The sequence below is a fragment of the Marmota flaviventris genome, chromosome 10 (assembly GCF_047511675.1).
Source record: "Marmota flaviventris isolate mMarFla1 chromosome 10, mMarFla1.hap1, whole genome shotgun sequence".
Lineage (NCBI taxonomy): Eukaryota > Metazoa > Chordata > Mammalia > Rodentia > Sciuridae > Marmota > Marmota flaviventris.
The window spans coordinates 26,902,185-26,917,193 of NC_092507.1; the positions used below are offsets into that span (position 1 = coordinate 26,902,185).

The 15,009-nt window shown below is 43.3% G+C and overlaps 1 protein-coding gene across 3 annotated transcripts in view; it reads left to right on the forward strand.

The window, feature by feature from the left end:
* LOC114094460 (protein argonaute-1) overlaps positions 1 to 7,244 on the forward strand; it is a 33,842-nt gene extending 26,598 nt beyond the window's left edge. For all 3 annotated transcript variants that reach the window (XM_071617675.1, XM_027937636.2, XM_071617676.1), the window contains 7 exons: positions 45 to 204; positions 387 to 477; positions 1,447 to 1,641; positions 3,537 to 3,671; positions 4,286 to 4,387; positions 4,843 to 5,042; positions 5,289 to 7,244. In XM_071617675.1, the coding sequence (XP_071473776.1) occupies positions 45 to 204; positions 387 to 477; positions 1,447 to 1,641; positions 3,537 to 3,671; positions 4,286 to 4,387; positions 4,843 to 5,042; positions 5,289 to 5,397 (992 nt within the window). In that variant the 3' untranslated portion in view covers positions 5,398 to 7,244. The remainder of the gene's footprint in view (positions 1 to 44; positions 205 to 386; positions 478 to 1,446; positions 1,642 to 3,536; positions 3,672 to 4,285; positions 4,388 to 4,842; positions 5,043 to 5,288) is intronic.
* Positions 7,245 to 15,009: the final 7,765 nt, after the last annotated feature.

A 15,009-nucleotide genomic window follows, 5' to 3' on the forward strand; every position in this document is an offset into this window, starting at 1 on the left:
AAATACTTATTAAATATGTTAATCATTTCTCTCCCTTCCTGTAGCTGAGGTGAAACGAGTTGGAGATACTCTTTTGGGAATGGCAACACAGTGTGTGCAGGTGAAGAACGTGGTCAAGACCTCGCCTCAGACTCTATCCAACCTCTGCCTCAAGATCAATGTCAAACTTGGTGGCATTAACAACATCCTAGTCCCACACCAGCGGTATGAACTCTGTTGACCATTTGATCTTGTAGAGGTACCTTGCTGGGGATTAATGAACAGACAGGCCCTTGGCCAGGCAGAGTGAATCAGACTTAAGAGGGAGAAGAACAGAGTGAGTGCTAGATGGTGCTAGGCAGAGAAGATCCAATTCCTCACCATTTTGTTTTCTCTTCTTTTCTCAGCTCTGCTGTCTTTCAACAGCCAGTGATATTCCTAGGAGCAGATGTTACACACCCCCCAGCAGGGGATGGGAAAAAACCTTCTATCACAGCAGTGAGTAATATGCTTCAGCTTCCTCATAAGGTTCTCCTCTTAACTCTGAGCCCTCAAGACTGTGCATGATTTCCTTCCCTCAGCCCAGGCTCTTCTTAACCCTGGGTAAGACCCTGCAGCTCACCATCCCCTTTACCCTTAAAGCTCTGCGTAATCTTTTTTTGGGGAAAGATTAGTGAGAATACAGCCTAAGGACAGAAACTGTAGCCAGTCTCCCATCACACTTACTCTGCATTTGAACTTTTCTCTTTCCACACTTGCTTTTAGGATATGGGGAAGTATATATCTTCTCTGAAATCCCTCTTAAGGGAGTTACTTAGTTCCTGGGATTGTCCTTTCCTCTGCTCCATCCCCACCCTTAATCTGTCTAGTTGATTAGATGTCTCTCTAATGCCTCTTCTGATTTTTTGGCTCCCTGTCTCTTAGGGCCTTCCAAATTGCTAGGGATCAGCAATTACTTCATACTTCTATTTCTTCAGCTTTCTTATTTCTCTAGGTAGATTTGTCTTAATTTGGTAAGGCAGACAAAACCTATAATATGCTTATTCTGATTTGCTTGTGGCCATCCCTCTTAGGCTATGGTCATTCTCCCTTTTGAAATTGACATACTTCCATCAACTACAAGATGGTCATGGTTCCTGGGTGGATTACTAATTAAATGGAGAAAAGGATAAACTTGCCCTGGATGAGTCATTGAGTTAGTAGTGCCAAATCTTCACATGTTCTTCCGCAAGGGATAGTGCCAGGCCTTGTGCACAATGCTTTATAGGTACCACACCACCATTGAAAGCAAGTATTCTTATCAGAAGGATTAAGTAAATTCTGAAAGTACAGTAGAACAGACTTTTTGAATCCAAGACCCTGCTCATTTGGTTGCACAGTTTTTTCGCTAAAAAGCCTTTCCTCAAACCCACATTCTGACAGGGAAGGTGATATATTGGTGGCTGATCCTTTCTTTTTGATTGTCAGGTAGTAGGCAGTATGGATGCCCACCCCAGCCGATACTGTGCTACTGTGCGGGTACAGCGACCACGGCAGGAGATCATTGAAGACTTGTCCTACATGGTGCGTGAGCTGCTCATCCAATTCTACAAGTCTACCCGCTTCAAGCCGACGCGCATCATCTTCTATCGAGATGGGGTCCCAGAAGGCCAGCTTCCCCAGGTAGGGCCCATGTTGAGGCCAGAGGGCTAGGTGCTTTTCTAAGCTGTTGGCTCTGGGAGATGTGCCAGTTCTTCAGGAGCTTCTCTAAATGGGGTAGGCTTATAGGCAAGGATCACAACTGAAAGGTGAGTATTAAGCATCTATAGACTTTTCTTCTTACAACAGAAAGCCCTTGATGCCTGTTTACTGGTTGGTTCATATTGGAGACTGCTTTAGATCAGTCTTTCTCATTCCTCTCCCTCCCTCCCTCAGACCAATGATTCTCAAATATATCAACGTAACCTGGAGGAACTGTTTAAACAGTTTGTGGCTCTACCCTTGCAATTTCTGTTTCAATGAGTCTAGGATGCAATCCTAGAATCTGTCAAACTGACAGGTTCCTGGATTTTGGTACTGGACTAGAGACCACACTTGAGAACCATATTGTTGACCTTTTTTCATAATGTTACTCCTATTTATTCTCACTGCCAACCCTCATATTCTATTGCTTAGACTAGTATACTGTTTTCTTAATTACCTTTGTGTGTGCATATGTGTTATTGAGGATCAAACCCAGGGCTTTGTACATGGTATGCAAGTGCTCTACCACTGAATTATATCCCCAGCCCTTAACTACCATTTGATAGTATTATGACTATAGTTTATTGGGCACATCTTATGCTGTGAACTGTGCTGTAGCACTTTAAGTATGTTCTATTTAATGCTTACAGTTGCCAAGGAGAAATAATAATTTTATCATTGCCATTTGACAGATGAGGAAACAGGTTTGGAAATGTTAAATGAGTCTTCATTGTCACTCAAGCTGATAAGTAGTATTGGGATTCGGACACATTGTTCTTATTCTGAAGTCCATTCTCTTAAACATTGCATTCAATTTCTCCAAGTCATCCATTATTTCCTAAATGCCAGACAAACTTATCATATCACTTCTGTATTCAGAAATCTCTAGTAGCTTCACAAAGCTATGAGTTAAGATTCAACTGATTAGCAAAATTATCAGCAGTTATTAATCCATACTGCTTTTTAGGCTTTTATTTAACTTCTTAGTCTTCACAATGGCTTTGTAATTCTTATTAGTAACATTAATGGATATAGTGAAAGTGAGATTTAGAAGGGTTATATAACTTGCTGAAGGTGATACAACTATATGAAGCTTGGGTTTAAGCCTAGTTCTAGTTGTTTCCAAGGTCTTTCCTTTTCTACTGTACAGTCATGTGTGTGTATGTGTACATGTATGTGTGTTGGGGGGTTGCTGTTGGGGATTGGATCAAAGACCTTGGGCATACTAAGCTTGTGCTCTACCACTGAGTTATACTCCCAACCCCTTCCATATAGTTTTCACTTCCTATTTCTGACGTCTATGATCACAGGTAACTATTGTCTATGATTTTTACACTGTGATGACTTCATTAGCTCATTCATTTTCTTATAATCTTACATCTTTATGGGATTGGATTCATCTACACCCCCTGCACCTATTCAGGAACTTGTATGTCTGCTTTTCTCTGGTGGTCCAAACCCTATCTACTCTTGGAGCTCACAGGGGAATTCCCAGTATCTTCTTGATCCTGAAGTCGACCTAACTTTGAACATTGGGATTTTAGTGATTGCTCTGTGAACTTTGATTTTGTGTCTTGATGTTGGGTCTCTTTATGCTTGGGAACCAGGAGGGTACTCTCTTCCTAGTCAAGGTGTTATTGAAACATATCAGGTGAACTGAGTATAAGGCTGATTTTTGGCAGGAAAAGCCTATTATCTCTTAATTGATAAGCATCTGTTTATAAAGGGAGGCTGAGCAAAAAGCCCTATTATAGATGACAGTCTTTTAATTCAGGAAAGCATATGAACTCAAGAGGAGTTGTATATCTTTGTCTCCCTCCTCACCCTGTGCCTAGATCCTCCACTATGAGCTACTGGCCATTCGCGATGCCTGCATCAAACTGGAAAAGGACTACCAGCCTGGGATCACTTACATTGTGGTGCAGAAACGCCATCACACCCGCCTTTTTTGTGCTGACAAGAATGAGCGAGTGAGTGAGGAATTGAGGAGACCACTCATACCCTTATCCTGTCTCCCTTGTCTTGATAAGGAAGAAGCCCTTGAGATGAAATCTGGGAATTTAGTCCTTGTCCTGTGCATCTCCCTGGCTCATTCCTTCCCCCTGACTCTTGTGGTCCATCTGTACCACCTTTTTCCTTTAGTGTCCTCCTTCTCCCCTCCTTCCCTTATACTTCCTCTCCCTCCTCCTAGCTCCCTGGCCTAGACCCCATATATAGAACAACTCCCAGAGAAAGGAAAGGGAACAACCATTTATTGAACTTCTCCTATGTGCCAGATACTGTACAAGGCGTCTTCCTCACAGCAACCCTGTGAGGTAGGTACTATTATTATCTCCAGTTTAACCTCAGAAAGGTTAAAAATCTTAAAAAGCTAAGATTACACAGGTAATAAATGGCAAAATCAGGACTTGAACACAATTCTGTTTGATTTTAGAAGCCTATTATTTCAAGACCTAGTACCCTCTGGGAACAGTAATTTCTGTCTTGCTTTTGGGGTTCTGGTGGAGTCAGAGTAGAATTCAGCCAAGGCCTTTGTTAGAGCCAAGCAGGTCTTGGGATCTTGGTTGTGTTTCTCTCTACACAGATTGGGAAGAGTGGTAACATCCCAGCTGGGACCACTGTGGACACCAACATCACCCACCCATTTGAGTTTGACTTCTATCTGTGCAGCCATGCAGGCATCCAGGTAGCTGGGTTATGCCCTGGGGTTTCCACTGGGTCAAAGATTAGTTGGTGATTCCTACTGCCTCTAGAATATGTGAGTTATCAACTGAGTGGTATTCAAATCAGGATTTCTTTCTTTTTTTTTTTTTTTTTCTTTTTGTAGATGGATACAGTAATTTTTTAAAAAATTTTTTATTTATTTTTATGTGGTGCTGAGGATTGAACCCAGTGCCTCACACATGCTAGTCAAGCGTTCTCCCATTGAGCAACAACCGCAGCTCCAGGATTGCCTTCTTAATAAACCCTGAGTATACTTGCAAATTGCCCATAAAAGTTTGCTTTATGACACTGGTGGTTTTCTGTCTCTGTTCATGGGTGGGTCATCCAGCCTAGCCATATTCTTAGTAGTGATTCTGTCTTTATTATCAGCCAACCTCTCTGCCCAACCTAGGACCCCTCACCTTCTTATCTTCCTAGGGTACCAGCCGACCATCCCATTACTATGTCCTTTGGGATGACAACCGTTTCACAGCGGATGAGCTTCAGATATTGACATACCAGCTGTGCCACACTTATGTACGATGCACACGTTCCGTCTCTATCCCAGCACCAGCCTACTATGCCCGCCTAGTGGCTTTCCGGGCACGATACCACCTGGTGGACAAGGAGCATGACAGGTGAGGCCTGGGATCAGCCTGGCTTCCTTTTTGCTTCAGCCTGTTCAGACTCTCCTAACTTTCCTTGGGTAGAAGGAAGTGGATGCTACTCAATTTGGTGTCCTTGAGCCCATCTGCCCAGTGCCGGATTGGGGTTTTCTCTTAATGTTGGCATGGATATTGGCATACCATCACGAGGAATGGGTGAGGGAATTAGCAGTAGCTCAGTTTACCAGAAAGAACTTCTTTCATTTTTTTCCTTTTCAGTGGAGAGGGGAGCCACATATCGGGGCAGAGCAATGGGCGGGACCCCCAGGCCCTGGCCAAAGCCGTGCAGGTTCACCAGGATACTCTGCGCACCATGTACTTCGCTTGAAGGCAGAACGCTGTTACCTCACTGGATAGAAGAAAGCTTTCCAAGCCCCAGGAGCTGTGCCGCCCAAATCCAGAGGAAGCAAGGAGGAGGGAGGTGGGATAGGGAGGAGTGTAGGAGGCCTTGTTTCTTTCTACAGAGGGGGTGTAACGGTGGGGAATAGGGCCAGCAAGACAGACCACCAGCCAGAATCTCTGATATTAACCTCATGCTCCCCACCCCTCACCTCATCTCGTCACATCTGGCCCTGACCCCACTGGACCAAGAGGGGCAGCACTGGTGCCCACCATACACACAGGTGTCTCATGTGACTCACAGTGCTAACTAAAGACTCATGCTTGACAGCTTGGTAAGGTCGGCTCTGCAGCCCTGCGGACAAAAGCTGGTAGGTTTGGGTTTGCTACTTTAGTTGGAAAAGTAAAGGGCTTGAGAAAGTGGGTGGGAGGAGGGAAGGATTTTTTTTTTTAGGAGCCTTAATCAAAAAAGGTCTAGATTTGTCTAAAAAGAAAAATGAAACCAGACCCAGATCAATATTTTAGGATACTAGATGTTTTCATGGGTTCAGAATCCAGTTTGTAGGAAGATTTTTAATGCTAATAGTTTTTTTGGTTGCTCCTCCCCAGCTGCCACCCCCACCCACCACCCTTATTCCTCTCCACATTTTCTACCCCACCCTATGCCTCCTTCCTGACAGTCATCCAGCCCTCCTAGCAACACTTAAGGCACTATGGCACTTAGCTCTGAAGTGACACGACCCTGTCTTCCTTCCGCCTGCTGGTGGGTAACCAGTGCCTTCCCTGTAATGGTAATGCTGCAGAACTGCAACCTTTTGTACCTTTCTTTGGGGGATGGGGTGGGGGTGGGAGAGGAGGTAGGTGGGGAAGAAATATCCTGAACACAACAAGCCTCCAGCCAGAATGCCAGCTATTTTGCATTTAAAGGAATTGACTTCCACATTCATTGAGCTTTGGAAAAGATTACAACCTCAAGATGGTTAAAATCCATTGACATTTGCACTTTCAGACGTGACAAGTCTCGGAGCTGCTGAGATGACTGGCCCTTGGCCTTTCCACTTTTGCCTCTTTTTTCCCCATACCTGCCACCCTGCCCTGGTCTAGAGTTACTTTCATAGCATTTCTCACTCTTGGCTTCTTTTTTTTCCCCCTGATGGTCAAGTTTCTTGTGTTTCAATATTTCTTAAATGGGGTGTCTTATAACAGAAGATCCTTAGGTTTAAAATAAGAAAAAGAAAACTAAATGTTATTTTTATACCACAACTTGAGTCTATTGCCAAAATCTGGAAATCGCTCCCATGCCTGATGAGTTTACATCCCGGAAACATTGAGCCATCAGAAGGAACTGTGTACCTGACTTGTCTTCTGGCCTGGCTAGGTAAGGGGTGGTGGTCTCCCCAAGGTGGAGCTCGGGCTCTATCCTTCCTCTGTGCAGAAAATACCTTTTTCTTGCTGCAGGCTCCCTTCTCTGCACTGTCCTGCACTCTTTCCTGCAAATGCATCTTCCCTTCCTTTGGACTGGACTGTCCTTTGACTCATCCCAGATTCTAGCATGTCCTGTGGACAGGCTGGGAATTTTGCTGCTCCCTAATGCTTCTGTTTACACAAAGGAATTTTTCCTGGTTTCCCACTAGGGCATGTGAGTGGGTGGCATGGTTTTTCCTTTTTTTTTTTTTTTCTTTTTCTTTCTTTTTTTTTTTTTGTCTTGAGATATGGGGTGGGGTTTGGCTCTCTTGCAGGACTGGAAACGAAGGGGGTTCTTATGCTGACCTTGAAGCAAGGTCCCCTCTTTCCTTGGCTGTGTGTGTCCTCCCCCCCCCCCCCCCCCCCCCCCCCCCCCCCCCGTGTCCTCAACTTCAGTGGGGAAATTCCTCTTTTTGAAGAGCTTGGGCTTGGGTATCCCCCTCTGGTTATGAAGCCATGGTACCTTAGATCTAGCCCAGGCTTGGAGACCAGCTGGGAGAAGGAGGGTCTGAATCCTGGTCTGTGGAGTTAGAGCTACCCTTTTCTTTCCAAGGCAGCCCTTGTGCAGACCCAGATTTGCTATGCAAAACAATTTATCCCAGGTTCTGTTCTGGTTGGCTACATTGTTCAACAACTTCATAAAACATAGCACAAACATTCATTATGGAGAAAGCAACAGGACTGTTGAATAACTCCTCCTGTATTTTTTTCCTGCTGGCTACAGTATGGGGTGCCCCATGGGCACAAGCCCAGCTGAAAAACAGAATGGAGGGCTCTGGGAGGAGGCAGCTTACTAGAGAGCCTACATTCCTTACACAAGTGCCTAAAGAGAGTGATGCCAACACTCCATCTGCCCTGTCCATCGCCTTCACATACAGTCTACTTCATGTTCTGTCACCCTTTAGGGAGGGAGCTCTCCTAGGACAGTGGGCTCTGCATGTTCTCTATTTGGGTACATTTTGGGGCTGTGATAAGGGCACTATTCCTGGAGGGTCTAGTCATTCACCAGCATTTGCAAATGTCCATAGGGAACAGGTGGCAGGCCCTACTTGCAGCAGCAAGTTTGTGCTCTCTCCTTCTCTATCTCTGCCTCACTCTCTCCAGTTGTGTTTTAAGCTGGGGCTTGAAAGGCATATTTGGTCCTTTGGCATTGCACATGCCTTTGAAGAAATAAAAGCAAGAGAAGCAGTTTGGGCAATGATAAGAAAATTACTTCTTGCCTAATGTAATGGAAAAATATGTTTGAGACTTGAAAAATACCCTTGACAATGTTGATTATTCTTGTTCGAAGGGTGTTACACGCACAGTAAGAAGTGGTGTTGCAAGCAAGCCAAAGCTTGGTTTAAGTAGTGCTTCTTACCAGGCTCCAAGGAAGCACTGAGAGGGCCCTGGTTAGACTCATCCTCTTAGACAGGCCTCTAACTCCCTTTGTTCCACTGTTTTGCCTGCCTTTTCCTATTCTCACTTTCCTTGGCTTCCTCTTCCTTTTTTCTGTTCACTCAGCTTGCTTGCTGGCCAGCCTGCCTGCCTGCCTGCCTATGTGATGATGAATTCTCTGCATGGCTGCAGTGATCCCACTGTTAGTTGACAAAGTTAGGCTTAACCCCTTGTCTGCAGAAGACCAAGAACCTGCTCCCCACACCCAGTGGTATTAACCCTGGGTTGGACTATCCTCAAGCTTACACTAGGGCAGAGCAGTAGGTCTGCCCAACTGGCATGAAATCAGGAGGGTTTCTGTCAGTTCCATATTTATCCATTCCTTGGATCTGGTTTCTCTCATATTTTCTGGTTCTGCTTCCTTTTCTCTTTACCTGAGACTTCCCTTTGCTGAGGATATTCCAGGGTTGAGCTATTTGGGTATTCAGGGTTGGAGGGTTAGAAGATAGATACAGAGGAAGAAGGGAGTGTTTGGAAGAGAATGGAGAGAGTTTGGATTAAAGATGAGAAAGGAAAGCAGTGCTCTTTGTCCAGTCCAACACGACCCTTTGGTGTCGAGGTGCTACTGTTGCCTTCTGGGGTTAAACCTGGGGCTATTGTTGCTGGGAACACTTAGAATAAGGCTAAAGAGGGTACCTAGAAGTTTGAAACCTCCCAGTCCCCACCTGTGAGATAGCTCCTCTGTGGTGTCCTCTTTGGCTGAGAAGCAGTGTTTTTGGATAGTTTCTTTTCTTTTCTTTTTTTTTTTTTTGTCCAGAATGATGTGAATAAGACTGCACACATGATAAACAGCCAAGAAGACACTGTTTTCTTACCTTGCTGATGTGGTATCTGCAAGGCTAGACCTGGCATTCTGTGTGACAAAAAAGGATGGAAGCTCCTTCCTTTTCAGGGTAGAGAAGTCATCTCAAACTAGCCAAAAGGCAGTTTTGGAAACAATGTTGGGGAAAGTAATTTTTATTTATTTACTGGGTTTGGGCAGATCCAGGATGGTAGCTGGGAAGCCTTTCTTCTTCAAGTCTGATCATGGCAGGGATATGCAGGGCACTCTTCCCTCTAGGCCTTCTAAGCAGACTGGGGAGGAGGGAATTCTCTGGTTTTCTCTTTCCCTCCACTTACTAGGACTTGCCTCCTCCCTTGGCCGGGAGAGAGGCTGGGTTGGTGCTCTCCCCTTACTCTACTCCTGACTTAGAACCTCTGGCTGCTGTTTGGGAGCCCAAGAAAGGGAGTGGAAGGAATGGGCTCAAAACAAAACAATGATGTGGGGAAGGCAGATTTCCTACTTTAAAAAGGAAAATAGGAAACTCTCCAAGAATTGTGCAAGTAAAGACAATGTGTCCAAATGCACTGAGTCCCCTGGTGTAGTAGCAATAAGGAAAAATGAAATGACTTTCCTGTACACACAGTCCAACCTGATTGGTGTGTGATGTTGCACTTAGCAGCCATGTGGTGGGCATGTGTGACTACTCTGGGTTTCACTTTAGTTTCTAAACTTTTTATCCCTCTCAAGTCCAGCATGGATGGGGAAGTGTCCCTGGAGCCCCACAGCTGTGTACTTGTTTGCGTTTGTTTCCCTTTGAGATTTGTGTTTGTGTCCTGCTTTGAGCTGTACCTTGTCCAGTCCATTGTGAAATTATCCCAGCAGCTGTATTGTACAGTTCCTTCAGAAGCAAGCAACAGCAGCAGCACAATTCTGTGTTTTATAAAGACAACAGTGGCTTCTATTTCTAAAGTGCAGTCTCTCTCTCTTTTTTTTTCCTCAACCCCCCCCCCCCCCCAAAAAAAAAAACAACTTTGGGATTAATTACATCTCTGATAGTTTTTAGGATGAACTAATAGATTGTTATGCAATCATACTTCACAGGGCCTCCAAGTATTCATTCAGTAAACATGCAAAGCACTGTGACAGCAGTATTGTGGGAGAAAAGGTGGGCACAATTCAAGAACAAGGAAAATGGGCTAGAAATGTAGCTGAGTGGCAGAGCACCTGCCTAGCAAGCACAAGGCCCTGAGATCGATTCCCAGCACTGCACAAAAATTAAAAACACAAAAATGAGTAACAGAGGACTTCCTTAAGGAGCATCAAGTTCAGTAGATGTGATTAGCTACAAAGTCCCCTGGTACAGGAGAAAGAATATTAAGGGACTAGAACAAGGCTGTGTATCAACAGAGATAGAGAAGAAAAGGCAGATTGAAGATAAGAAATAGAATTAGTCAGACTCCCTGGCTGATAAAAGGGGTAGAGGAGTAGAGGCCAGTGCACAGGTTTCTAGTAGGAACATATGAGTATGTTGTGATATTCTAATAAAAATGGGATGTTGTGATGAAAGATAAGTAGCTTTGAATAAACTGAGTTTTGAGGCACTTGTGAAGCAATGAAGTTCAAGCTTCCAGTAAATATAGTTTTGATGCCAGGTAGAACTACAAAACACAGTTATAGATATTGGAGTCATACGTGTATAAATGGTAGTTAAAACCAAAGGCATGATGATAGCTGAGAAAAAGTTGAGAAAAACAGTGAACCACCCTAGGAAATTCCTTTTAAGGGATAGGAGAAACAGAACCTAAGGTAACAGTCAAATCAAATCACTAGTAGATGTCTCTGGGGGTGGCGGGGACTGGTTTAACAAGGTTGGAGAAAAGAGAGAAGATGGTCCAAGAAATGATTAACAACATGAACTACAGAAAGGGAGTATTTTTTTTCTCCTTATTTTACTGCCTACTCTTTATCTTGTTTGAGATTTTAACAACAATATTACTTACTTATCATTCTCCAGTAATTCTCAAAAATGAACATTGGGGGAAAAAAGTAAGACTAGGTCTTCTGTGTTATTCACCACAACCAACACCACTACCACCTCCAACTTTCTCCTATTAAGGCCTTAGGAGATACTTGTAAAAGAATAAATTTTTGTTTTTGTTTGTTTTCAAGCAGCATCTTAGATGATGTATTGGTGCACTAGATAGCACTTAACTTGCTGTGTTTATTTTCATGACTTTTCTTATCCAGAACCTATGAATTTCTAGGAGTAGAAACTACATTCTGTTAATTTTTGTCATGAGTGTCATAGCATATACCAACATTTGAGAATGGAAGTAAAATGAATTAGTAATCTGTGGTTCATGAATATGGGACTGGGGTCAAGAAGTGATACTGAGTATTGCAGGATGGAGCAGCATTTCTGAGGCAGCATTCCTGAATCTTCAGGTAAGCAGAAACTTCACCAGATTATCATCTTTTCCCACTTTTGCCCCAACTTTGGAGGTTCTGTGGCTTTGTACCTTAAGCTGGAGTACAGTTACCAAGCATGTTAGTTCTGGCATTTCTCCCTGGTACTGCTGGAGCATTGTTATATTTGTACACTGGGGGAAGGAAGTTGGTTCAGGGAAGGATTCTGGCACAAAGCCCTGTAAGAAATCATCACTGGCAGCCGGTATGTGTTTAATGGGCCTAGCATTCCTCTGGAGGCCCAGTGCTGTGACTTTTCAAATTGCAACGCTAACCTGTGGCTGCCACCTGCCAGATTCCCTTGGGAAAGAGCCAGTGAGACCCATGCTGTTTTAGAAGAGCAAATTGGAACATGAAGTAGATTTTTCCCAGTTGAAATAAAACAAAAGGGGCTGGAGTTGTAGCTCAGTGGAATAGTGCTTGCCTAGTACGTGTGAGGCACTGGGTTCGATTCTCAGCACCACATATATAAAAATAAAGGTCCATCAACAACTAAAAAATATTTAAAAAATAAATAAAATAAATTTATGATCTTAACTGGTAGTATAGCTTAGTGGAAGAGTACTTGCCTAGAATACATGAGGCCTCTAGTGGGATCCCCAGCCCAGGTGGGGTGGGTAGGATGAACATTATGACAAAAGTTTGCTGTAAACATCAGTTTTAGAAATGAGTGATTTTGAAAGGGCTTCCGTGTTTGTCTATTAGTTACTTCTCAAAGAAACTGGGAGCCCAGGGCCTGTACTGTCTGGTCCTAGGGCCTAAGGTTTTGAGTGAAGTCTTGTCCCTGCACCCCTGGACATCCTTTTTCAGCATTGATTGAATAGCCTTACTTCTGCCCTATTAGTTGACAAGATATTATGCAGCTCCATTCTTGTCTAGCAGATGCTTTGGGGCAGAGTGAACCTGGATATTACTGGATGTTTCTTGGCTTGGCTTAGGCCCCAGAATCTCATGGCAGTTAGGGCTTGGGGGCTAAAGGAAAGGATTATAGTGCAAGGAGATGTTTAAAGTTCTGAATCTGATCCATCCCCAGGCTAAGGTGTTTACTGCTTTAAATAGAAAGTATTGTTGAATTGGAAAGTTAGCTCTACCTTTTTGCTTCTAGCTTTCCATTTATTGCTCATGTCTATATGCTGAGGAAAGCTTGCTGTCTTCAAAGGTATACTCAGCATGACAGAAGAAGTCTTTCAAAGCAGCAAGGTTGTGGAGGAAGGAGCTGGGAAGATGGAGTTGCTGGGGAATAAGGCGCATTTAGAAATCCCCCACTTATGCATCACACCTGCTTTTTCCAGGACACCATAGCAAGGATTTTTAGGCCTTTGTGGTTTCCCTGCAGGAACATAGTGTTCATAGACAAGTCTTCGACAACAGTGTCACCACCATCTTCTTATCAATGTCTTTTTGGGCAAAGTAATGTTGAGAGCCCTTTCTAGGATGTAAGCCCTTAGGCTCTCATCCCCATCTTCCAGAGGCAGGGAGATTTCCTCTTAAAACGGGGGTAGGGAGTTTGCCTAGCTGGTGTGAGGCACTGGGTTTCATCCTCAGCACCACATAAAAATAAATAAAAGTTAGATTCTTACCAGAAGGAGGGGGAGAAGGCGGGGGTGGGGGTGGGGTGGAAGTTCCCAACCAGTTCCCCCCTCCCCAGCAATGGGGATCAAATTTGGGTGCTTTAACCCTGAGGTATGTTTCCCAGCACTTTTCATTTTTTTTTATTTTGAGATTTCAAACTGACCTTGAACTTGTGAACCTCCTGTGTCATCCTTCCCAGTAGCTGGGATTACAGGCGTGCTCTCCTGTGTCTGTCTCTGACCAGGTTTTTGGAAAATGTCTATGAGCTGCTAATGGGAGTGAGCTGCAAAAAAAAAAAAGTCTTGATTTCTTAGAAGTATTTGTTTAAACAGTATCTGTTATGGAACTGCATCTTCTTAGCAATCAAATAGTTTATCAATTACCTTTAATCACATTACAAAGTTCTGATTAAATTGGTACAGATCAGGAAACCATTTCACATGACAGGAAGTCCTTATTTAAGTCCTCAAAGGTTGGTTAACAAAGTGAGTAATTAACACCATATAACCAGATTGCAGTCTTTTTGCTCTGCAACCTTTTGTGTCGATTTATCCTCATACTTGTGGTCCCAAGATGGCTACTATAATTCCAAGAAGGAACTACTAGCCAAACAGTGTCTACCAGAAGAGGGACAAACTGTCACCAGTGTCGCATTTCCAAAGCAAGAAAAATCTTTCACAGTAATGTCTAGCAGATCAGTCTCCTGTCTTTATTTACTAGAAATCGCTCATCATCTTACTCCTATTCTGTCATTGGCAAAGCAAATAAGATCATCCTTCATGAGTAGCTTAAAGTAATCAGGAGTTACCCTTTGAATCATGTGGAAGGCTAGGAAGACTAATCGTGTCTACTAGCAAGAAAGAAGGGATAAGGTTATTAGGCATCAAGGAGCATCTGCTTTTTATGTTACTCTGCCTTTTATAGATGAGGAGCTTGAATCTCTTGAGTGACTTTCTCAAAGTTCATTCACATTGAGTAGAAGAGGGCCTTCAACCTTAGCTGTCTATCTTAAAGCTGTGTTTTATTGTGTGTTTGCTGAAGTACAAAGTTGCTTTCTTTCTGCCTTGCAGAAAATGCTGGTGGATGCTATCTTTATACAGTGATATTTCTTATCAAACACAGGAAGCCTAGGAGTATGAAAATGCTGAGTGGAGTAAAATAATAGTGGTAGCAAGGAAGGAGATGGGCTTGCTGGACTTGGGACCTTGACGCTTGTTAAAGTAGGCAGCTGGGCACACTCTCTCCTCAGTGCACTGGGTAGCTGATATCTCATGCCTTTCCCTGATGACCACATTTTCTCATGTGCTTATTTGCTATCCTGATCTCTTCGTTAAAATTATTCTCATCTTTTACCCTTTAAAAAATTGGGTTGTCTTATTTAGCTGTATTCTAGATAACTTTTTGTTGTTGGATATATGTTTTGCAAATATTTTCTCCCAATCTGTGGCTTGCCTTTTCATTTTGAAGAGCTGAAGTTTTCACTTTTCATGTCTAGTTTATTAATTTAAAGCTCAGTTTATTGCCTTTTTAAAGTTTTCTGGTTTGTGCTTTTTGTATCATATTGTAAGAAATTTTTGCATTGGGTGACTGCAGAGGCACTCAACATTCAGAGGGCATTGACTTCTCTGCACCTGAGATTTTTGTATCATTTTATAGTTTTTCCTTCTGAGAACATATCAGAACCATCAGAATAAGACCAGAATTTTAGCTTGCTTCCTGAGCTCTATCCTTGAAGCCCATTCATTTACTCATCCACCCAACTACAAATATTTACTAAATGCTGTTGTGTGCCAGGCACTGGCACTGTTTTAGGCACTGAGGCAATGGCAGTTAAGAAGAAACTCAAAGATCTTTCTCTGTTCCCTTATGAGCAGACTCAGTTGAGAATGACTTATCCAA